The sequence below is a fragment of the Polistes dominula genome, unplaced genomic scaffold, assembly GCF_049000335.1.
Source record: "Polistes dominula isolate Pdom_NZ unplaced genomic scaffold, Pdom_raw_medaka contig_25, whole genome shotgun sequence".
Classification (NCBI taxonomy): Eukaryota; Metazoa; Arthropoda; class Insecta; order Hymenoptera; family Vespidae; genus Polistes; species Polistes dominula.
In genome coordinates this window covers 3,776,424-3,803,571 of record NW_028301094.1, presented here as the reverse complement: position 1 = coordinate 3,803,571, position 27,148 = coordinate 3,776,424, and the positions used below count along the sequence as shown (strand labels likewise).

The 27,148-nt window shown below is 27.8% G+C and overlaps 1 protein-coding gene across 16 annotated transcripts in view; it reads right to left on the bottom strand.

The window, feature by feature from the left end:
• Positions 1-27,148, bottom strand: part of dnc (phosphodiesterase dunce) — a 202,911-nt gene that overhangs the window by 24,846 nt on the left and 150,917 nt on the right. For 15 of the 16 annotated variants that reach the window (XM_015315611.2, XM_015315615.2, XM_089176452.1 and 12 more), the window contains 3 exons: positions 14,051-14,152; positions 13,872-13,936; positions 13,010-13,122 (listed from right to left, as the gene is read on the bottom strand). In XM_015315611.2, the coding sequence (XP_015171097.1) occupies positions 13,010-13,122; positions 13,872-13,936; positions 14,051-14,152 (280 nt within the window). Of the gene's footprint in view, positions 1-13,009; positions 13,123-13,871; positions 13,937-14,050; positions 14,153-20,975; positions 21,137-27,148 lie in introns of those variants that run through there. The other variant, XM_015315619.2, reaches the window with a different exon arrangement.

Sequence of the window (27,148 nt, the reverse complement as noted above, 5' to 3'; positions counted from 1 at the left end):
TTATACAAAATGGATGTACTCGTTTATGTACGCGAATAGATGATACATTTAGATGATACTCAATAGACGAACAAACATAATCAGTATTGATGTATTGATTCGTGGCACGCGTCTCCACGATGCGTATAAACGTTTTTAAACAGTGCTTGGACTTGACATAAGCGTGTTCTTACACGTGATCATATCAATATTCTATATAAGCCTGTGCATTTTATATTTATTCACATACCTATCTAACTCGTGTAACGAGTGTGTGGCGAGTATGTGACACGGATAATCAGTCAGACATATAATTATCGATACAGTTGGTGAGACGTTTACGTAATAATGAAATGAATCGTCTACAAAATGTTAGTTCATTTTTCATTCAGGGTCGTTTGTTCGACTTTTTTCCTTCTTCTTTTTTAATTTTTTTTTTTTTTTTAAAGAACTCATTCGCCAGAATAATTTCGTTCCTTCTATCGACGAAATTGAAACTTATTAATCGTTGAATTACAAAAATGTTTTGGATTGATTAAGTAATAATATAAATATATTTTTTTGTCTGTTCTTTTTTTTCTAAAATACGACTGTCATAGTCTTGATTAGAAAGCATCATGCCACCGAGTATTCGCGTCATTTCTTGAAAATGAATCTTTACTTGGTATTTATACGTACAATAGGTTATCGTAATGACGTTAATGCTGTTTTTATTTCTCCTACAAGAAATGATAAGAAAATTCGTGAATAATTCGATAATGCATCGATATCGATATAGTTGAACCTTAGACGTTTATCTTTGTTATATAATATTAAAGATATTGATCTGACAAAGAAAATTTAGAAAAATTAAACGATGTGGACCTTGTATTTTAATCTATTTATCGATAAGTCTATCGTTCATCTCAGTAAGTGAATAAAAAGTAAACATTTCATAATTTGGAATATATAGATTCTTTTTTAAAAAAATAATTTCTAATTTTTTAAAAATTTTTTATACGATAAATTAAATAAATTAACTCGCGTACGTATTGCAAAAGTAATTCAAACATAAATATATTATTTTATAGTTTTCATAATAATTTTGATTTTTTACAAAACTTTGACATTTTATTAAACGAGTAAATAAAAATATAATAAATTAGTGAAGTGGGTGTTACATCTGTAGGCGGTAAAGTTTGCTTATTCTTTAGATTCAATGTCTAAAATAAAAAGTAAACATCTCAAAATTTGAAATATATAGATTCTCTTTTAAAAAAAATAATTTTTAATTTTTTAAAAATTTGTTATACTATAAATTAAATAAAATTAACTCGTACGTATTGCAAAAGTAATTCAAACATAAATATATTATTTTATTATAATTTTATATTAAATATATTAAATATATTATTTTATAGTTTTCATAATAATTTTGATTTTTTACAAAAGTTCGACATTTTATTAAACGAGTAAATAAAAATATAATAAATTAACGAAGTGGGTGTTACATCTGTAGGCGGTAAAGTTTGCTTATTCTTTAGGTTCAATGTCAAACCAAATAAAGTAATCCTTCTGTAGGATAAATTCATGATTCTAAGTGTGTTTGCTTGTTTTTCTTCATTCCCAGTCAGACTTCCGGTCTCCGTTCGCGAAACTCGAGTTAACCGGAAACGAAGTTGAGACAGCGTACTTTAAGCGAAGTTCGCGATTTTGCGAGAACGCCGACCTTTCGCATATGAAAGTTCTCACAGGAATAATACTTCAAAAAATCGAACGTGTAAATTTACGACGTTCGAAAGTCAAAAGAGAAAAATCCACTGGATTGGCGGTGTACGAACGAAGTTGAATAATGCTTGTACTACTTAAAGTTAGATCTCTTGGAATTTATCGTATTTATGCATTTATTCGAACGAAAAAATAAATCCAGGAATAGTTAGAATTTAAAAAAGAAATTGATGATATTTCTGACTTGTAGAAAAAAAAAGAATTAAAAATAAGGTATTTATAATCGGAACGCTTTAATTACTGAATTTGTAAGAAGAAAAAGAAAAAGTACTCGTTGATGAGTCAACGGGAAGTATCTAATTTTTGTTTTTAATTTGTTTGAGAAAATATTTAAATATCGTTAATTGATAAATACTTTCTCGTTAAAATTATCTTAAAAGAACAAAGAGAGAAAAAACATACACGAATTTTAGTAGATATAAATGATACGAGATAAATGTTTTCTTTTAATGGAATTATCAATGACAAAAACGGATGTAAAAGAAATATTTTCATTGTGAATTAATCAAAAGAAATACATATACACTTTTCAACAGATAGGAAGAATAATCGACACTATAGCGACGGAAAGCATAAAATATGGAAAAACATCGGAAGTGTCGTGTCGGAGAATCCAGGATAAAAATAGCAACTGCACAATGCATAGGTCAATATCAGAGGGATTTTTGTCGCTTGGCAGGAAACTGGGAAAAAGTATGTTAAAAAGAAAAACAAAGTACGAATAAATAAATAAATAAGACAGATATATAAAACGCCTATCATATGTAGGAAAAATGAGTTTCGATTTTTATATTTATATGTAGAGTGAAAACATGTTTTACCATAGTTACAATGAGACGACCATATTTCGATTTAAATTCCAATGGATTTTTGAGACTGCTGATATATTGTAAAATAAAATATATGCATCTATTTATATATCATATATATATATTTATATACGTAGAAATAAAATATTTATAATAATTAAATGTACTATTAATTATATATATTTATTTATATGAATGATAAATCGTGAAAATGTCAGTATTAAATTGATGTGCCTTGCAATCATCTGATTGTTGACAAAAATATTTTCAAGAAAACTCGTTTACCTATAATGGGTCTTCTAAAATAAACCTAATAGACATTTTATGACATTTCAACATCATCGTAAATTATTTCTACGATAAAATATGATAATTATCTATTTCTTTTTTTTTTTTAATATTTTATATAAAACATATGATAATAATATGATCGTAAACTTTTATTATTTTTTCGATCAATTGTAATTATCACGAACACGTTATACGATTTTTGAGTATTTTTGTGCGTAAAAAGTTTGTCAGAAAGAAATCATAAATGACTCATAGCTTACGCGTACGTAAATGAATTCATAATACTTATATCCATAAATGGGTTATTCTAGAATAATTAATTGGAATTTTTAGAGATAATAAATCCAATCCTCATTTTTTTTGTATCGTATGATTTTATGACTTTTATAATTATCACGATAAAGTATAATATTTAATTAATTACGTTTACTTTTTCTCGTCTTAAAATGATGAATAATTATTCTGAAACATCCTGTATAAGTATTTAATTTATATTTAAGTATAAATTTACGTATGTTGCGTGGATATATCCAGCCTACGTGTCTTAGATCACGATTGTCTTTTCTAAATGCACCTATATTATACTACACAAATACATTTTATAATTCTCCTTTCGTTTTATCCATTTTTAAAAAAGAACATAAAATTCGTCCTGTGCATTTCTCTTTTGATTGTCTACGACAACAAAAGATTTTACAAGAATTTCAACTTTTGTTTCAATTCTATCTCTCGTAAAAGATTTTCTTAATAAAATGTTTGAAAAACAAGTCTAAAATAATAGAAGCTTTTCGTAGAATGTCAGATTGAAAATTTTTTTCCTCAAATATCATGAAAAATATATATTTCGAGATAGAAACGTCTTTGTTATCTTTTTTCCACGAGATGCATTGATTTTGAATTTATATATTATCGTGTATACGTATTTATCCGAAATGTCAAAAGCAGAACGTTACGGATATAAGAATATTAGTAATAGTGGAAATAATATTATCCAATGTTTGTCGTTGTACCAATCATCTCATCTTAACAGCACATATGTATGTGTGTTCTATGCAGTAAGATAACAGTATTCTTTTGCTGCGCACAAAACGAATTTCACGAATAACTGAATTCAAATCTCTATGCAATGATAATATGTTCGGTATTGGGAAAAAATCACGGATAAAAATAAACGTTTATACTTCAAGGATAAAAATAAGAAATAAATTTGCAGTAAAAATTGAAGCTAAAACCTACCCTTCCTTGAACAAATTACAGCTTGCCATTTTTCTAAAGAAATGTAATTTCTTTTTTGTATCTCATTTTATACTGTATTTGCATTGTATGTCGCGTGTCAAATTTATTATTTGCATATCTAGCTTAAAATACTTTAATATGCATATATATAAGTTTTTTTTTCCTGAATTATGTTCAGAAAAATGAAAAAAGAATTATTACATGACAGAGAATCAGGAATATATACATAGGATGACATGATATGAGTTCTTTTAAGAAGACAGTAATAATTCAGGAATTTCAAAGTTGAGGTTTATTTACGTATATTTCGTTGAATTTGTTAAGCATACTTCAAGAGATTTTTATAGGTAGTGAATAGATTTTTGAATTTATTTCGAAAGATATACCAAAGAAAAGGGTGTAGGTTGGATTTAGAGAGTTTGTAAAGAGTCAGAAAAGGGTCCGTAAGAAACGAGAAATTTTAGGAGCAGTAATAAGAAGATCTTATGACTAAAAGGATTTCAGAATTTTAAATCTCAATTAACAGTCATAATAATAGAAGTACAATAATAATAATAAGTGAATACAAATAAAATGAACAAAAAGTATGAAAACAAATTCAACATATAAAATAACCAATTAAGAAAAAAAATGTTATCGGCGAATGGTAACTCGTTCGATGAAACAACAGGTTTCGTATCGAGTAATATGAAAAACGATAGAATGGATATGGTAAATGGTCTTTTTTTTCTGATCGAACCTGACCTCCACGATAAAAAGCAGTTATACCCGTATATTCGCAAAACCGCGGCTCAAAGTACACAAGGTTATTGATAAATTTTGTAAAAAGTTTTTTTTTCCATTTTTTTTTCATTAAAAAAAAATTCCTTCAAACTTTGATCCACGATTTGGTTATAGAAAAATTTGTTCGAAGATAATTCGCAACGTATGTAGTTATAAAACAAAAGTACAAAAATTCGAGTTGCAAAATTCACGAACGACGATTATTCTACGAAACGAGTTTACTTTTACTATCTCGCCTTGCATTGTATATGCATATGTACACAACAAATATATGTATACATATATGTAAGTATATACTATTTTGACTTACACGACCTTTCTAAAAAGAGAAAAAAATAAAAAAGAATATTCGAGATAAAGAACATTCATTGATCTCAAGACGCGTCGATGACGTTGATATTTGCATTGTGATAAAGAGAGTTAAAAATGTTGCAAAATGATTTTGGTGATGATACTATTCCTAGATGGATTTACTAGTCTCACGCTTTGTTGTGTCACGTACGAATAACGTGAAAGAAAATTAATGTGAAAATGAAAAAAGGAGAATAACGAGTGCACATAATTTCTGTATGGCCTTTGAGCTTTGAACAAAAAAATACAAAGTTTACTCTACAAGAGAAAACAAATATTACTGACATTGATTTTTTGTGTAATTAATTTTTGACGTTAACCGAGAATATTTTAATTGAATTTTATTTGTTATTTATTTTTTTCTTGTTGTTTTTTTTTTTTTTTTTTTTTTTTGTAAATGCATGCACGATTCGCATCGAAACTTTCCGCTACGTGAACGTGTGTCACTAATTTTCTGAACACTCAACGATTTGTCAGTCTCGATTCGTTAAATCACTATATACCATAGTTGTAATCTTTACTGGCAATATTTACTTTACGTATAAACATCAATTTGTATTTCTATGTGCAAGGGACAATCACATTAATGGATACATTCTCTTGAAAAAAAAAGAAAAAAAAATGAAAAGAAAATACGTAAAATCAATTCTTTTTTTATATATCTATATACGTATATACGGTATATAAAATTTATATACGTATATATGTGTATCCAGAAAAAATATTTCTATATCATTTCAACTTATAAGTCATCAAAACAAATGACGAATCCTGCAATCGTTGAGATGTCCATTACGAATAATTTATAACTTCTGATAAAATACACAAAAAGTAGATAATTCAAAAAGAAAGTGAAAGATAGACAGATGGTATAGTAAAATAAAGATAAATCTTAATTGCACGAAACTAAGTATTATTACTCAGGTTATCATTATTTACGAAAAATAGATGTTAGCCACAAAACCTTAGGGGAAATTTGATGGCCTTTTGCGTATATGTGTATGCGTATCCATATATGTATGTGTGTATGCTGTGGATCGAAACAGGATTCTCGTCCTTCGTCCTTTTTATTCAGGATCGTCGTGTGCCAACTCTCGGAAAGTCAAGATAGGTAAATAGAGATGTAGAAAGATAGAGAAAATTCTTGAAAGATGCTAAATAAATTCGCAAATATACTTTTTGTCTGGTGCCAAGATTTTTCGAAGTAAATACAACACGTATTTCTGTTAAATTTCGTTAAGATTTGATGAAAAATAATCTCACGATTTTTTCTATTCCTTCATTTTGAAATTCGATTGAAAGATCAAATAAAGCGTGAAAGAACGTAAATCGTTTTTATTAGCACCGACATTAGGGATGTCCTTCAAAATGCAGTCGAGATGTTTCGTATACGCATATATATGTACTTAAGTGCATTAGTATTATATTGGACTTTTATAAGAGAGTATTTAAAGAAATGTTCGCGAGGTCTCCACGTCAATGTGGGTCAATTAATTCGATGATATCGATTTTGCTATGGTACGCGACCGAAACGAGACAAGGATGTAATACTTTGCAATTTATCGTCTTTCTTTTGTAAAAAAAAAAAAATATAACGCGTATTGAAACGACGATAATCTAAATTTACTAAAAAGAACAAAAAAGGAAAAAAAATTCAACAGCAAAAGTAACAAAAATCTGTGTAAAAAGAAATGCAAAAAATAATATTATATCAGAAAATATAAGAGTTAATCGAGCATGGATAAAAATTTGACGTTTACGTTGTCAAGAATAAGGAATTAAATTAATATCGACGTTTATATTAACTGTTTCGTTTGCTCGGTCGCCTGCGATAAACTAGATGGGACGAGTAATTATAGGCTCGTCGATGATAATTGGAAACGATCAAAGTGTGCGATTCAGCTTCTCGCAAATTGCCGAACATTAATTGGGGGTGGTCATGCGAGAATTACGATCACTTATGGTCCCATCAAACTTCTAGAGTAGCTAACAAATCTGTTTTCGTACGTTTTTCTTTTTTCTTTTTTTTTTTATTATTCAAGGTTTCCTTTTTCTTTTTTTTTCTTTTTTGGTAAATCAGTAACCATATTTCTAATGAATAAATATTTCTAATACAAAAACACGAGATAAAATAAAATAATGTAAAGTAAAAATAAAACACATAGATTCTTAAAAAGTTATTTAACTTTATAAAAATTTCATTGGAAATAAATTCTTTCGAATAAATAAAAATCAAATGTTAAAAAATAAAACATGTCGGGGGTATTTCATATCCTGTTGTTAGTAAGAACACGAATTTTAAAATTTGTATGAACAAACAATAATTTTTCCCAAAAATCTACGATTACACTACTGCAAATATTAAAATCTCACAGGAATCGCGTATACACATTTTGCAAGAAGGAAAACGCGTTCCTGCGTTATAGAGATTTATGTAAACAAACTCGTACATATACATAAACAACTCGGTATCGTATCTGTAAGCACGATGCAGCTGCACCTCCAAATCGGTGTATAAATCGATCAAAAATGTTTCCCTGGCTAATTTAAGTAGCGTAGTAGAACGAGAACTATTTTCAGTTAAGCCAATTACGCGTTCTCTTCTATAATATAGTATATACAATATGTATTTAAATACAAACAGTGTAAACATAAAGTAAATTAAAATTTGATATTACGATCACAATACTTGATTAAAATTCAATATGGTACTATTATCTATGTATATATATGTAAATATATAATTACAAATGTACCCACGTTTTCTAAAGAGAACTACGTACGATTTATATTTTTTACGACGTACAAATACAATGTACAATTTTCTTTACATTATAAATTCCATTCGGTTCGATAAAAAAAACCTCTCTCACGCCCACGCTCACCCCCAAGAAAATCAGAATACATACTCGTGTAATACCATCAGCGTATGTATCCAACTTAACCTTTTGTTATTTCAACATTTATTTTCAAAAACGTGCCCAATTGTACTATTGTTCGATATTTTTCGAATACCTTTCTTTTCAAATTTGATTGTACTACCTACGCAACAGCTGACACTCTTCGTGTTAATGTTTCCAATTTTCTGTAGAGTTGCCATTACCCAATGACGTAACTCCCCCGAGTTTACGATGTAATCGCGTGTTATAATAGAAGAATGTGTTCTATACTCATTTATATCTATATATATGAATAAGAGATAAAAACACAGAGATGAAGAGCTTTCATGCTGTATCCCTCAAATATTGAGCTTCCAATAGTTGCGTAGGTTTTACATTGACGCATTTATTGATTTCATCTCGATAGACAAATTTCTGCGAATGTTAATGGAAAAAGAATCTTTTAATAATCTGTAATCTTCATTATCGTTATTTTCAATCGTACCAAAATGGAAAATACTTTTTTTTTATATCGGTCGTTCATATTTTAAAGATTAAATAATACAAAGAAAAAAGATGATAATAGTTAATAAATGTATAAATTTTATCGAAAGAGATTTTGTTTATTATTTTTTCTTTTATATCATAAAATAGATTTAATACCGAGAAGAAAGAAAAATCATTGTTATTTATCAAATAAACTTGTTGAGAAAATACGAGTTGTAATGTATATTAGATAAGACAAACAATTTTCCTATAAGAAAGACGGGAAAATTATAATATATGTTCCTTTATATATTTTCAAATACAATTGTCTACATTGAAATTGTATCAAGAGGTTTATGTATTTCATGCTATCTTCTTTGCTGAGATATATTTTATCGAAGTTTCGTGTTTTATAAGAACGAAAAGAAAAAGAGGATACTCTTCGAAGATAACTTCGTCAAGTATCGTAAAGAAAATAAAATTAATATAAACTAATATTGAAAAATGAAAGATGAAAACTCGAAATAGGAAGAAATTGATAAATTATAATATAAAACAATTTTGTATCGATATTTTTTTTTCTTCTAAATAATATTTGCAATGATGTTGAAAACAGCAGCAATAACAATAATAAAATTAACGATTGACGATAAATTTTTAAACAATAATATTATATACATATTTGTATAGAAAACAAAATGATTGTGTGTACTCTCGTTTCAAATTAACCAATTCCTATTGTTAAATGTCGAATTCTAATTTTCTTTCTCTCTACCTGTCACTTTTTATGTTTAATTTATTACCACCCGCTTTGATACGAGACGGACACGCGAAATTCGTGGAAAATTAACAAGGAACTTAGAGAATTCGCAGAATCTCCGTGGCCCCTTTTTTTTATACACGAGAAACAAAGTATCAATGATACGAATTTGTCTCTTTTTCTATTGTAAAACAAAATAAAAAGAAAAAAAGAGAAAAGAAAAACGAAAAATATGTGTATCATTGATTCCAGGTTATTTCAATGCTCCTATCACGTAGTCAGGTCAAGGGAGTGCGTTACTCAAGCGACCTCAAAAAGGACAGAGAAAGACAATAAAAGAAGGCCTTTCGAATCGAACGAGTCACATAATATTGTTGATCTATCATCATGAAATCAAATTTTATGTTAGTGTAGATAAAAGAAGATCGATAAAAGAATCTTTTATTCCTTTTTTTCTCTTTTTTTGTTATCTTATTTCTCGAGGAGATGAAACGACTAAAAAGGACTACTTTAAATTCGGAAATTCGAAGAAAAACGAAGTAGTACGTTCCAAGTAAACTTCTATGAACATTTTGCACGATAAATCAACGTCAAATTATAATAGAGTACATTTTTATCGAATTTGCTACGAAGTAACTAGTTTGAATCATTTTATAAAAAAAAGTTTAATCGTAGCTCTGTTATTCTACTTAATTGTTATCATAGATATATAATATCTTGATATACAGGATGACCCAATAATCATTAAAGTATTATGACAGGTAATACAACAACATAATACAAAATAGTAGCCCCAATTCCAAGAAGTATATTTATTGTTTATAAAAGAACAATAACAGTTAATTTTTAATACATAAAAGAATTATTATATCTTGAACATGTCTAATAACTTTTGTGAAATACTTTTTGTATATATAAATATAATAATTATGTATCTATTTAAAAACTCGAATTGGGGTTTAATATATAGATAGATAGATATATAGATAAAGATTATCTATTTCAAACTTTTCTTACTAAAATATTATTTAAAATATTTTTCTCCCATTAAAAAAAAAAATAACCAAAAATATTGTTTTAAAAAACATTCTATAAATATTTATCTTGCGATATGCGATAATATTATCGTGCGAATAATTATTTATAGTTAAACTTTGTTCGATCGATGGCATGGTTTGACGAACTGATTAGTACGCAAGACCTCCTCTTCAATGAAAGTGTTCGGTAATGTGTACGAGATTAACATGATCGCGGTTTTTCAATTTGAAAATGAAAAACGAACGAACGAACATACATACATAGATACCATCGGAAATAAATTGACTCCGTTGACTCGATATTGGCAATTTCGATGAAAATTTCGTGGGAACGCGACAAACACCGTACGATTAATCACGCGACTTTTTATAAATAATACTTTACAAATGCGTATCTCATTATCGATGCGTTCGTTTGAAATTCAAATAATTCGTCGCGTGATTTTACGTCGTCATTATTAGCAAGCATTATATTAAATCAAAATAAGTACGTTTTTAATTATTGTAGTAAAATAAAAAATAAATCATTAATTGTTCGATATGACGAAGAGAAAAAAAAACACGACGAAAAGTTTCTGTTAAATATGTTTAATATTTAAAACAACATTCGAAGAAAGTGAAAGTTACGAATTTTAAATAAAAAAAATAAAAAAAAACGATTTAACAAAGATGACTCTTTGAAGAATAATTAAACTTTCCCCGATTTTCTAATCCATATGTAAAGTTTACTTATACGCACGAATACACGCACATATATCTTTCTTCTAACATAAGAATTTTCTTACGTGACTAGCTCTCTCGATCGTTTTAAAGTGACGTTAGTATCGTGCATCGAAGGAAAGTCCATCGATGAGACGTGACGTAATTAAACTGTCTCGTACGTATACATTTTTATAATTCCATTCGTCACAATGACTTTCAAAAAGGTGCCGCACTTGAAATGGAATCAAGTCTACTTTCTTCCTATCTCGGTTGATTTGCGTTAATAGTGATATACCTTGCATACGCATAATCAAAATATAATAATATCGAAGAAACGTTACCCGAAAGACAATAGAATGTGAATGTTTTTTTTATAATGTAAAAAATTTATAATGACTAGATACTGTCAGCAATACATGTTCTATGTTAATTTGAACAGGATATCATATATTCCCTTCATTTTTGTTTCAAATTTTTTAATGATGTACATACTAGACGACAACCAGAACATGGGGAAAAAATGTCAAAGAAAAAATGATAACGCAAATAAAGTAGATGTTATTCCGGTATCAACGTTGAGCTTTTTCTGCAAATAGCTAAGAAATTTCAATACTCTGACAAGGAAAAGAAAGAAAAAGAAAGCTCGTATTCCTCTCGAGAAATAATGAGTAGTATATTAACGTTGAACGAAATAAAAGTTGAAAAATATTGAACGATCAATTTTTATCGTAATCGTAATATCAAATTAAGAATATCATCATACTTAAACAAAAATACCAAATAAAAATTTCTCATCCTCGTCGTTTATATATATATCGATTTATATTTATTATATAAAACTTGATACTTTATTCTTATGATTTCGTTCATTTAACTAAATTTTCTTCTTTGAGGATTTTTAATTAAAATCTACCCTTTTCTTTGCATTTTAATAAAAGAGAGAAAAATAAAGAAAAAGTGGCCGAAACAAGAAGTTTACATATTTTAGTTTATTTTAATTAGAAACCATTTAAACTTTTTATTTTTTGTTTTTGTTTTTGTTTTTAAATAATCAAGTTTCTTTGAACAAGCACCGTCTCAAGAGAATTAAGAAAAAAGTAAAAAAACTATATTTATTATAGCAATATATAGATAGCAACAAAAATATGCGGTTTAACTTCAATAACAAGATCATACTTAAAAGTTTTATAACTTGAAAATTGAGCATTTACGAATCTATGTTGATATAACCTATTTATTTTTCTCTATGTATGAAGAATCCATTATCGTAATTTTGTTAGATATTATTGTTAAACTTTATATAGAACTTTATTTATATTTCTTTATTTATCTTGTATTCTTCGCCATATTTTACTATTTACGTCATTATAGTAAAAACCCATTTTTGTTTCACTCTTGTTGATAAAAGTTCATTAAGGGAATATCCGGAAATAACTACTGGTTGGAGGACACTAAAATAAACTATCGTTATTACCAGATAATTCAGAGATTACCTCTTAAGTTTATCCTTGATGAAAGATATCAAGAAATCCTATAAAAATCTTAACAAGCAAGTAATGTCACATTTATATCGCACAATAGGATATAAATTATTATTCTTGTATAGTAGATAAAAGTGAAAAATTGATTTACAAATATATGTAATACAAAATAAAACTAATATACATCCTTTAATATTTAAAAATGGCTTAGATTTACATAATATCAGCATAATCATTTACATATAAAATTAAATCTGCTAAATATATGAAATTTATGCCTGTCATTATTTTATCCTTTTTATGAATTTTTGATTTTTCATAGACATTGATTACCTTTTCATAATATTTATCCGAATTTTTCGATTATATAAGATACATAATTGTGTATGTGTGTGTGTGTGTTAAAAAAAGAAAATAATCCTAAAATCCTTGGAACATAAGTACGTACCTTAAGGGAGGCCATATCGGATACGGATCGATGAGTCTGAATAGTTTCCAGTTGGTCCAAACACCAATCCAATTCTTCCATCGTTTCCACGGCCAATTTTATATAGGTCTCTTCTAAAATGTTCAAATAGGAAAGAGAAAATAATGAAGTTATTATGTTTCATTATGGGCTACAAAAGGTTGAGGTTACAATCGAATATTATTTAATCTTGTTCAATTCAAAGTACATGCAGTGTACGAGTATATAAATATAAAATGAGATTTAATAAAGTGAAATGAAATTCAATTTGATAAATGAAACCATAACTCGATTGTAACCAAACTACGAACAAGTTAAATTGAAAAAGAATTAATAATATACGTTGGTTTAAATTAGAAAAATTATAAATTATGAACAAAATTCTGTTAATAATTAAAATCGACATAGAGAGAGAAAGAGAGTATAAAACAAAATTTTGTTAATAAATTCAACTGATTAGCTTAAAAATCACAGAAAGAAAAAGAGAGAGTGAGAAAAAAACGGCTCGCTTTAAAGAGAAAATAAAATATAGAAAATGTCATATATCCTTCTGAGTTAATAATACATACTATATATATATATATATTTCTTCAGTTTACTTTGTAAGTATAATTTACATGAAATTGTAAAAAAAAAAAAACACCTATCCAATCTTTCATGACATAAAATATGTTTTTTTTTCTTCTTTTTTTTTTTTTTTTTTTTTTAAATAATATGTAGATACGCGAAACGTGAGAAATCATTTGTAAATTTCAGAAATACAAAAAGAAAAAAAAACACATCTCTGTCTCGTTTTTCTAGATTTTTGTAAAAACTCGTTATAGAATATTAAATTGATAATTACCACCGGGTGCAAGGATTCGTGGCTGTGGCGTACTGCTACCCTGCGCCCCGCTACTCCTTCGTGATCTATGAAAATAAATTATTATTTGTATGTTAATTAAACGAGTCAATAAAATGGGTAATTATATAATCTATTGATTTAATAATCAATGATAAAAAACAAAAACAAGATTTACTCACCTGTTCGGTGGGACATTCGTGAGTGATAAGAAATTGGTCCGAACCGCACGAAGAGAAGCGAGTATTTGCGCAAACGGTGTAACAATGAGATCCTCGCCATGACTGTAAAATGAAAAACAAATTTTCAATTTCCACATTGTTTAAAAAATATAGTATAACAAATGTTCCTTTCGAATGACATCGCTAACGCGGCGTATTGTCAATCGTTTATCAAAATTTTTGTCTAATTGGAAATATATTATATTTCCTTTTTTTTTTTTTTTTAATAAAAAAGGATACAATCTATGAATAAAACACATGCAAGCATGACCTAGTCTCTTTGTTTAATTATATTTCTTTTTTTTCCTTATATATACATATATTTCTTTTTTATCATTATAATAGAAAAGAAAATTGTATTTATGGGATGCAAACATGCGTCAGAGTTTGTAATTTTTCTTTTATTTATGTTCATTTCTCTTTTTTATTCTTCTTTAATTCATATATCCATATATATCTTTACAAATCGCGACAAGGAGGAAATAATTTTGCGTGATGTCGTTCGTTTTTATTAAAATATTATTTATTGCAATAACGAATGAACGATCTGTCAAATTGTGTCACATCATTTTACATTTTTAATATAAATACATTTAAAAATTAAAAAAAAAACGTATCGTTGTGCTCTGTGCAAGTATGTAGTATTTATATACAACATATATATATAACATACGTATATATACTCAAGCGAGAAAGAGATTAAACGAAGGAGTGTCGACATCTATGGACAAAAGGATGAACAATTATGATGAATGCACGTTTCTCTTTCTGACGATATAACTCGAAAGTATTCCCGCGGAAACGCATAAAAGTAAAATTCTTGAAATGTTTCAGAGTAATTCAATACACTAACGTCATAATGCCTTTTTTCTTTAACATTTACTGCATTTCGAGTTGAATTACATACTTCAAAGTGTGATATTTGCAATGTCATCGATACGACAAAGAAGATTGTAATCCTTTATGTTCTTTTAGATTCAAGTTTAAGCATCTTCTTTATCACCTATCTTTTTTTTAACTTCTTAAATCACACTTTGATCATCATCCCCAATTGCTTTTATTCCAGTAACAATCATTGGAGAAACATCCAACGCGTCTAATTGTTTTACAGACTTTTTATTACAAGCGAAAAATTTTAATTATCTAATGAACGTTCTTTCATTTTATTTTTCTCCCGACTTTTATCATTTCTACGAAAATGTAAATGTCACGGATTTGTAAAATTCCAAATATCTATTTGGATTGAATCAAATGATCGAATCAAAGTGTATATAATTATTATCGTTAGAAGTGAGAAGAAACACGTATTTACGTATCCACTAATTTATTTTGTTCGTACGATTATTAAAATAAACGTCTTTCAAAGATTATAAATTAAAATCGTTAAAGATAAACGCGTGTGGCTTATGTGTTACATTAGTGTAAAATACAAATTTCATTCATAAATTGAACGTATTAAGAGTGGTAAAGAAAATTTACGTTTTATCAAAATGAAACGCAGAAGTTTCAAGTTAAATTAAACATCAGCATACCAAATTGATGCCTTAAAGGGACCAGAACCGGATGGATCACGTTATTATTCTAAACAAGTCGAGTTTCTCATCGTCGTTCTCGTCTTCTTCGTCGTCATTCTTCGTTTACTACTTGCAATCCGCAGCATGACTTTTCCGTTATTTGCGTGGGAATGAATCGCAAAATGGCGAGATGGGAATGGATATAATTTTACTATACTATTTTCGGGATGGAAATAAAATTTTATTTTACTTCTTCTCGAATTTTCGTTTCCTTTTTCTGCCGCGTATCTTTTTTTGATTTTTTGTTTTTAACATCTCTCTGCTTTCTTATACTTTTCTTTTTCTTTGCCTATTTTTTTCTACAGTTATACAGATAAATTTTTCTCCATTCCGAGGAAATGCATTATCTCGAAAACTTATTCGAAAAATTATTCAAACAGCGAAATTCAAGAAAAAGCACGTTTCCTAAAAAAAAAAAAAAAAAAAAAATAGAAAGAAAAACAAAAAGAATATTTACATTAATGCATTTTGAAATTTTTACAAATGCAATCAGATATTCTTAAAAAACGAAACTATGACCTCGAGAAAGTTTAACGCGATATTACAATGCTGACAAGTTGTTATTCGATTAAATACTATGACCATGTGCAAAAACAACGTAAGTTGTTCGTTCTAAGAATATTGTATTCAAGTGTTATTGATTATTTATGCACACAAAAGAAAAACGGAAAATGAAATATATTATTACATCTATTTATCCGTTTCTCAAATCTTATATTTTACGCAAGGTAAATAAGATATGAGGAAAAAAAAATAAGAAATAATTACAAATTGTATAATACGCGATTGCAATACCGAGATATTACGTAGTGAATCTTTACTTATTATATAAATGTTAAAAATAGAAACATTTCCATAATATTCTATAATTTGTTTTATAAATAAAAATTAATTTATTTAATTAAAGTAAATATTCCTTGTGCAATCATGTGATATAATTTTAACCTACATATTTGTCTATTCAGATCACGGGAAAAATTCTTGAAAAGTCAAAGGTTATGGAAGAGAGAGAAATAAGAAAAAAATAAAAAAGATGAAACAAGTATGCGTATTATTATCAACCGTCATATCATTTTCTATAGTATGTAAATCAGATTTCAATATTGAACCTGCCATAACATCCATAATTCGTTGATTAATTAATTAGTCTGTTCTCGCTAATTGGCTATAAGTTTGGAATTATCAGGGAACGTGGTGTATCTTCTCCCTGTTATTTAGTTTGACGTTCATAATTGGTAGATTTCTCATTTCGTAGAAACAAAAGCGTAGTAACGTGGGACGTAAAGGTTTGATGCTAAACATATATATAACATATATATTGATGCTAAACATATATATATGAGAATCAATATTAATAATAATTGCGACAAAAATAATCATATGTTATCTATGTTTAATGTTTCTACATCGTTTCTTGATGAATCTTAACGAGGATCTTTCAAAAACATAGACTTCCATAATCCTAGAAACTCAAACTCGCGTCAATATTTATCTTACTGTGTAAAGTCGTTAAAGTAACTATTATACTTCCTCGAGTATTATTCACTTCGATTATTATTAAAGATAAAATAAAGAAAAAAGAATCAGAAGAAGAATAGAAAAAGATAAATAATAACATTGCTTATAATTAAATTACGTGATATAAATAATTAATATATTAAATTGTACGAACTTGTCTTACTTAAATTTTCATGTACACGTTTACGAAGATTTTAAATGTATAAATATAAAGATTTTGACAAACTAATTATCTGAAAGAAAAGAATATATATAATAAACGAGAAAAGTCGTTCGGATAACGATAAATTTTCTATTTCCCTTTAATCGAGTAAAATCTTGAACTATTTTCCTATCTGACGCCCTTCTTCTTCTAGCGTGTACTTCAACCATGTGACTTCACGCTGAATACTTTTTCTTTCATATTCGACCCGGTAGCAAGTGGTTGTCGTAATAGTTAATTTCCTCGATCAATATGACACACCTCTAACTCCTACGGAAAAGAGAAGTAGGGAGAAAGAGAGAAGGGGGGAGGTATATACAGTTGCAAGTATGCATCTATATGAAAGAAAAAGAAAATGAAAGAGGGAGAGAGTGAGAAAGAGAGTATTAACATTCCCAACTGGGTCACCTCGTCAACTAAAGGCCAAGATTGAACAAAATGTATATGTTTCTAGTACATAGAATCCAACCTTTTCTACAAGTTCATCTATCAATCTTTTCTTTATTCTGTCTTTTCATCTTTTACCTTTCTACACGAGTCCAAAATAATTAAGAATTTTTTTTTCTTTTTCTTTTGTAAATTATTATTTTATATGGTATACAATAATAATAAAAACTATGACTAAAATTGCTTTATCGAACTAATTTATTCAAAGAAATTATTTTTTATTTCATTATATCTATTGTTGAAATTTCAAGAATATATACAAATTCAATGTTTATAAAAAATTAGTTAATAAACTACAATTTCACAACATTTTATTTCAAATTGATCGGTGTACGAATACTTTTTACACCCACTGTATATCAACATTGTGTGAGCGACTTGTGTTGTGTATTTTGCAACCACTCGTAGATTTATATTTTTAAAACACTATTGCTAAAGTAATATTTATTTTTTCTTTTATTTTGTTTTTTATTAATACAAACAATTTTTGAAATATATTGTATTTGTATATAAATGTTAAATAGTGTCCTAAAAATAAATATGTAATATATCACATTATATTGTTAATTTAATAAAAATATATTTCGAAATTTTTTTCGGATTTTTTATTAAAATTTTTAAATTTAATAACTTGTATGAATTGATACCGTAAAAGAATATAAATAAAATACAAAAAATGAAAACGAACTAAACAAGCTTGAGTGACGTTAAACGATTTGCACGATATTTCACTTGACTTGACGTTTAGTTTAAATTACTCACGGGTATGAATCATATTAGGAATTTTAACGATTTTCATAATTACTTCATATTATTAAATTGCTGTGCATCTTCAAGAAGAATAAACAATTTTATCAATTTAATTCGTTCGATTATAATAATCCATCAAATATTTCATCGAATTCAAACCAAATCGATTTTATTTTCTAACTGTCGATTATTATTACAAACAAACGAATTAATTGATTGAAAAATAAAAAAAATATGAAACAAGATCAGAATATTTTCTCTTAGTAAACAATTTTCTTTATTGAACGAACAATAGGAAACTTGAAACGACGCAAAAAGACGAATAATGATAAGAAATGGTTCTACATAATATATATCTGATCGGATATCTTACTTTTAATGATCACAAAGAAAACGAACGAAAAATTGTAAATAACAGAAAGAAGAGTTTTATTTATTCTGATGAGATAAAAATAGAGAAAAAAAGGATTACGTAACGACACCGTGAATATTCAGTTCTATATTTCAAAAAGAAATATAAAGAAAAAAAAGGTATCGATATTTCAACCACGTACGAATTCGATTTCTTTTATGCTCTTTTTAAATTCTCACGTTATATACATATTACAAAATTGTATACTTTCGAAAAAAAGTTCGACACTTTGGTCGTTGGGTTAGGATGAATCTTTCATAAAACGACCAGTTATATCGTTTTTCTTTTTTTTTGAATTTTATTTTGCCACGTATGTGACAAAAATAAATTCCGTATAAAAATTATAATATTACCGTCTCGATAGTCGATAAAACAAACGAAGAATCTTTCGATCGTGTATTCATAACTTTACATATATACATTCTACAATATAATTCATGATGTGACCAATAGAAAGAATATATGTATATAATAATTTTTTTATTTTTCAAGAGACCAAAGACAAATCTTGGCACGAATGACCCACGAGACTGGAATATGTCATACCGATATCAAATTAACAATGAAATAAATCGATTATCCTATCCAATTTCATTATTATACAATCGTAGAATAGGTAACACTAGCGAATAAATCTTTTGATAAGTATGATAAAAAAAAAACAATACGAACGGACAAGTTGAAAATATGCGTGATAAGTAAATTATCACGCAAAAGATAATAATCTATCTTGAAATTTAGGAAACAATATTTTGTAACATCGTTTGAGAACAAACGGTTAAAACTACAAAATTTCATTATAACCTAGCTTATAATTCTCGATATACATATGCACTTTTTAATGGTTCAATTTTTCTTCATTCTTTTCAACAAACCATTCGTATATATTCGCACTCAATATATGTATATATACATATAGTTACTAATACCTGCCTATATATTATCTATCCTTTCGTAAAACTCTACTTTCATTAGTCTCCATTCATAGTTGATCTAATGCCCAACGATCTTGTTTATTCCTGTTCGAGATTCAAGCAGCATGTATATGTATAGATATATATATATTGAACGATTCTCTTAACATGCTAGGGCTCATAAAGAAGGGAACGCCAACATAATTCGTTTCGTAAGCGAAAAGCACGAAATGAACATCTGGCTATTCTCCAAAAAGGACAACCCACAGAGAGAAAGAAACCAATAGATAGATAGAAAGATAGATAGATAGATAAATAGATAGATAGAAAGAATGATTTATTTCATAAATTTGTCCATGTCATATTCGTATTGCAAGAAATTGCATTGAATGATTTGTTCGACGACAAAACAGTAACGAACACTAACAAACATTAATGAACATTAACAGACGATTAAGTATGTGACTATGATTTGGCAAAAGATTTGTTTGAAACGTTTTGTTTTTGAAATAGTGCCACGAGATACTAGTTCTCTGAAACTCTATTAAAAAGATTTCATTGAATTGAGAAAACAGTTTTCGTATAAACCTTGAAATTGAATAGACCTAATTATACAGTGATTTAAATTACATAGATTGAACTTTTAATAAATTTTATTATAAATAATATAAAACTACGCAATTCAAATATTTTTTGTAAATGATAATATATATTATATTATATAGCAGTCAATAACACGTACAATGATAAATAAAACTATTGCTATAATTATTGAAATTTGCGATATTTGAAATGAATCCAGCTCGATTTAATATAAGACGATTAAAATAAGTTAAATAAATTTACATATACCAATTGATATGTTAAATAACATTATTTATTTTATTTAAGTTTAACACCCTTTACCAAACGCAACCAAAAACACAAAATAGTTTTATTAAGAAAGGTAGTCCTGTGATTTGTCTTTTCTGTGTTTTCCATAAAAAGGGACAAGATATATTTAACAAAAAAAAACAATATATTATTATGTATTGTATTATATATTTGATGTTTGATTTGAATAACTTACAAATCCCTTTTGGAAGGTGTCTCGAAACATTGTTCCCAGAATACTGCCCTCCTTTGAGGTCGAACTCTAAGAGCCGAGGTTGACAAGGTCCTTGGGAGACCACCGCCAGCTACCCCCCCAACTGCAATACCCGCCCCCAAAGATGGTGAACTCATACCACCCCCACATCTTTTCAAACCTCCCGTAGTACTCGGGAAGTCAATCATGCCACCACTTGAACCGGACATCTTTAGGCCGAAACTTTTTTAACTTCTTTCCTTCCTTTACCCTCACTTCTCCTCCTCCTCGTCCACTTTTTCCTCTTTCTCTTCTTCTTCTTCTTGGTTGGAATAAAATTTTCCTCTTGTTCCAAATTTCCCATCACCAATGATCAACGACCAACATCTCCCGTTTATTATTCCTCTCCCTTATCATTTTTTTTTCCACGATATTAATCCCTTTCTATTCGATAATGATTGCTTTCGCGTTGTTATTTTTTGTTTTTAATTATTATTATTATTATTATTATTATTATTATTATAACTTTTTTTTCCGATAATCATCCCATTGATTTTTCTTTAATTTCTTTTACCAGGGGAGAAAAAGGGAGAAGAGCGTATAATAATCGATACAAATTGTAGGTCAAGGTTTTTCCTTATCGATCAGCACTTTCCTCATTCAAGAGCTACCTTCTTTCACTTTTTTTTCCTTATTTTCTCATTCTATATATGCGTATATGTGTGTTTTATTACGCGTGCCAATTTTAACAATATATTGTTTTTAGTTTTATATGTTGAACGATGATCACAAATGATAATTCCTCTTCTCGTTTTCACTTTTAGTAAAACACTGAAAAATTCGTTTCTTTGAAAAAAAAAAAAAAAAAAAAAAAAAAAAAACAAGAAAAGAGGATAAAAGGGATGAAAGGGAATACATGTTTTTATAATGACTATGATCGAATTCACGTTCGCCATTAGATTTGAATTCGTAAATTTGCATTTCTGTCAGGCAGGGAAATACACAGACGTGGTTACACTGTGCAACGTAACGATGCGGTTTACGTACAAGGTTACCCTATTGGATAATACGAGCTTGTCTTTTGAATCGAAACGAATGAAGCGAACGCTCGTTTCGTTGTCATGTGTGTGTATGTGTGTGTAATCGTTTGACATGAAGATCGCAATCACGATAGATAGCAACTATTACAAAATAACGTGGGTGGTAAAAAAAATAACTACGAAAGGATTAGATACCTTCACGATGAAAAACATCAACTGTTAAACTACTGAACGAATAATTGTAATACATACATTCGTACCGATTGAATTTTTATATTTTTATTTTGTTATATCTTATATGCATATTTAAAGTATAACAAAGTAATTTTTTAAAAATTTTAACACTAGATTTACGAAATGAGCCAATTTGATTCACTTCAAAATTTTTTGATACATATATACAATGTATAAAACTTAAATGTGTTATTTAAAAAAAATATATCTTGTTTTTTAGTTACATAATGAAATATATTTAAATATTAATTCCTACCTTCTATTCAATTATTCATTTAAACAATGTTTGTAAGCCATTAAAAAATATTGAACAAAACATCCGTTAATCTAGTGTTAAATGACACTGTCTTACTCATTGTCAAAAAAGAAAAATAGTTTACATCAATATAGACTCGAGATGTATATTTTATTATTAAATTATACAATTTTCAAATATTATCTCAACGTACACAAATTACGTTTATTTCATTTGCTGGAATTCAATCTGACGTATAAGATGGAATAATTATATTACATTCAAATATGTAGTCATCTTTGCTGTAAACTTTTAGTCATATTAAATATCTTTAACATCATCAAACGAATTGATTACGTACTAACAACTATAATTAAGTATATTGCGTCAGAAACTTTTGAAGTATTTTCCAAATTTGATAAACAGATAAACTGAAGTACAAACATATTTGGAATATTTTATACGAGGAAATATAATACCGTTTATTCTAACAAATGAAAATAATTAAAGTATATTAACGATAAAATCATTCTTAAAAGTCTCATAATTGAAAAACCAAATCCACGTTGATGTAATCTATGTTTCTTGTTTCTAAGTATAAGAAAATTATGTTGCGTTATTTTAGTCAGATCTTGAGTACGTATAATGCAATCGATTTATATGATTGCTATGTGAAAATTCTGTATATTTATCTTATTTCTATATATCGTGTAATAAGTTGAGAATATGTCGTAAGATGAATCGGCATTGAAAATACGTCATGAGTAGAGGAAACGACGTAGAGTAATTTTCTCGTGATCTCAGTCACTCTCTAACTTAAACTGGGACAAGTAGCAACTTATCCAAATGAAACTAATTAGGTTGGTACCGGGGATACTGCTCGGTTGGCTCGACATTCTCTTTATCTTGAAACTTAAACGCAATGACAATGATACACAATTGAAGTGCTGGTTTCCGGGTTGTACGAGACACGTAGATGAGACAGAGACAAATGAATGGATAAAGAAAGAGATATAGAAAGACAAATGGAAAGACTGGAGGCGAGAGCCAAAAAGAATCTGATATCGCAATTTGCTTTTACGATCCATACAAAAATTAATTTCAATGGGACAAAAGGTTTAAAATGGACATCGAGTTTTCCTATCACGTTTTCATTCAAAAAATGGATGTATTAGAAGAGCTTAACGTGAAACGTAATTTTATAATTTGATATTAATGAAAGGAATAAGCTATAATTTTCTGCTATATACAATTTATATATATATAAGATTTAAATTATATATATAATATATAAGTATTAAGATAAATGAGTATAAAAAATATATGAAGCTTTTTATTTAATTGTTACGGTTTTCCAATAAAGACATCCCCTTGTATGACCAATAGGATTACGTGGTAAAGAAAGAGCTTTGCTGCTTCATTTAATGCTTTGTGATAAAAACATTAAACGAGCCGTTCATCGAGTTTCGAAATAAAGCTTTCAAGTAGGGAACTACTACCTACTTCTGATCGCGAAGGTCGTTCTTTTGACAAAAGGAATGCGATTGTTAATAATAATTGGTGAAATTTGGTGTCGTTCGAACAACTCGTTTTTTGATCATCGAATGTCGTGTAATGATTTTTGTTTTTACAAGGTAAGAAGGGAGAAAATGAATACAAAGATAATAAATAAAAAGAAATTCTCATAAAAAAAATTGTCAATAGGTAATAGATAATAGAAACACAGAGAGAGAAAAATAAAGTATATATATATATATATATATCATTTTATTGAAAATATAAATCTTTCGTAAATTTAGATCGATTTATTTATCCGTTTATCGAACTATCTCGAATAAAACAGTAATTGACAGGGTTGAATGCGTTCTACGTGACAGGAAGATAGTCTAAACGCAATGAGTTATCTTTTGCGATAAATTTAAAAATGTTCGAGTATATTGGACTCGTTATATCGTCTACCCCGACTCGGTATTGGATCTAAATCACGTTGTTCGTAGAAAGATGAAAAGAAAAATAAAACGAAAATGATAAAGAAAAGGTTAATGTTAAAACGACCATTCTTTTTGAAATTTTTTCATTCCAAGAGTTCACATCTAACGTAAGTACCGTACGTGACTTTTTCCATAAATTCGAAGATGTGAATGAGGATGCAAAGAGAAAAAGAGTCAGTGTAAGAGAGAGAGAGAAAGAGAGAGAGAGAGAGAGAGAGAAGAGAAAAATTTGTAAAATTGTTATCGTTGAAAATTTCGAAAAATCGATAAAAAAGTAATACTCTCGTGTGTATAATAACGTCAATCAAATCTCGTTTTTTCAATTTGACTAACTTTAACGAATTTTTCTTTTTATTTTATTTTTTTATTTTTTCAATATTATAAATAAACCGTTGAATTTTGAAGCGAAGCAAAAGAGTTTTCATTTTGAAGCGAAAATGTCGTGTCAGGGTGGTTATATCGAACGAATGTTCATTCACATAGGTATTACCAGATTTTTCTCTTACTACCTTTGACCCAGCTTTATAACCACCGATATATTGCGCGAAATTATTCGATCGAGTTGAGACTCAACGGTAAATCTCTTTTCTAAAGCTTTCTACTCTATGCAAAAGGTTAAAAAAGAAAGAGAAAGAAAAAGAGGAAAATAGAGAAAGAAAGAGAGAGAGAGAGAGAGAGAGCGATTAAAGCTTTTTCAACAGGTTACCAGGGATTTTTAAACTTCTTCAATTTTTTATAAAATAAATAAAAATCTAAAAATATATAAATATAAAATTTGTTTGAATATTAAAATACATTTTTCTTAATATTTATTGAAATATTTTGCATAAAAATTGTATCATCGAAAATAACACGTGATGTACCATTTACTGATCATAGCTTAGAAAACTATGACATATAAACGAAAAAAAAGTGCAATCTTCCGTGAAATTAAAACAACACAATATTTTCTGATATAAATATTAATTGGAAAATAAATACATATAACATATATAGAATATACATAGTGGTATTTATTTTTTGCTCTAATCATCTGTCACGTGCAGAATGAAAAATCTTCAAAAGACACATATTCGTTCTTTAACGTTGTTTTAAATGACAAACATGATTTAACAAAGAGAAAGAAAATTTTTGTGATAACATTTTGAGATTTTTTACGTGTTCGAATGATTATATATAATAAAAATAATAGAAATATTTTTACTGTACCAAATTACCGTGCATGGAGGAATCGAGTTCAAATGGGATAAAGGTCGACGTGTAAATGGAGAAAAAAATAAAAGAAATGAAATATTTCGTTTCTTCCGTACTTTGAACTGAAGTATTACGAGTGTACTATTTTTATGACGTCCTTGACGAAACAAATAGCAGCACAGTTCTTTTTTTAACTATATAATATATAAAAAAAAAGAAAGTAAAATGCTTAGAAATGCAATATAGGTAAAAACGATTATATTCATGATAAATTATCCTCTTATATCTCTATCTTTCTTTCATTTTGTCGCTTATTAATTAGTTCCTCAAGTAAAATAAGCGATCAAGGAAGATAGAGCATATATATTCTTTATCGACGCGAATATACCTATATACTCATATAACGAGTGATTGATAACGTGATCTCGTTATTATCGTCCTTTTTTTTCTCTTTTTAACAAATTGTAAAATAATATATATATATATATATATATATATATATATATATATATATATATATATATATATATGTATATGTATTATACAATCGATACTGCGTTGATAAAACCGCGTGTAACATCGTCGACAGACGCGTATACACATATACAGAAAAATGTATGACACTCAATGGATATATATTATTTTTTCACATAGTACAAATAGACGAATAGAATAATACCATGAAATAGATGAAATTATTTTTATTATTTTTTAACTGTCAACGTAGTATGTGAACGCGATACGAAAATAATTTCTTTTTATTAGTAGACACGATTTTATATTTTTACGATTTTGTCGAATAATTAATAATAAAAGGAGAGATAAGTTAAATTTTAATTTTTCTAACGTCGTGGAAAAAACGAAAATTTGTTATGTGATGTAAAAAAAAGTATTTAATACGAAAGATGACAAAAAGAATTTAGAAAACAAAATAAAAAGGAAGAAGGAAGACAGAGAGAAAGAATTTGTACGTAGTACGATAAGAAATGCATTAGAAAGCAAAACTGGATATTTGATCGACCATTTATGGTTGTGTCTAGGGTTTGCCACGTTAGAAGAGATGACGTAACTCTTGAAGAATTTCATCCCATGACGTTCGTGAAGAAATCTTTGTCTCTCAAGTTTTATCCTCGACTCTTCACAATGTTTTAACTATTTATAATAATAACGAATAACAAACGAAACCGATAAAATCATTAAGAATATTATCAACAAAAAAATTCAAATAAATCACATTCCCATTTATCAATAATTTAAATTACACTGTCCAATAATTCGTCCACGATCGAAGAAAAAATAAAACTAAAAATACAATCATCTTTTTTTCTATCTTTTTTTCTCTTATTTTTTTTTCTCAAGCTTTCCCCCTCTCCTACGTATCTCCCTGTACAACTTTGAAGTATAATTCGAAACTGTGCTTCTTGTTATGTAAACCGTTACTATGTATAGCTCAACTACGGATTAGTATGAACGTTTTCAATT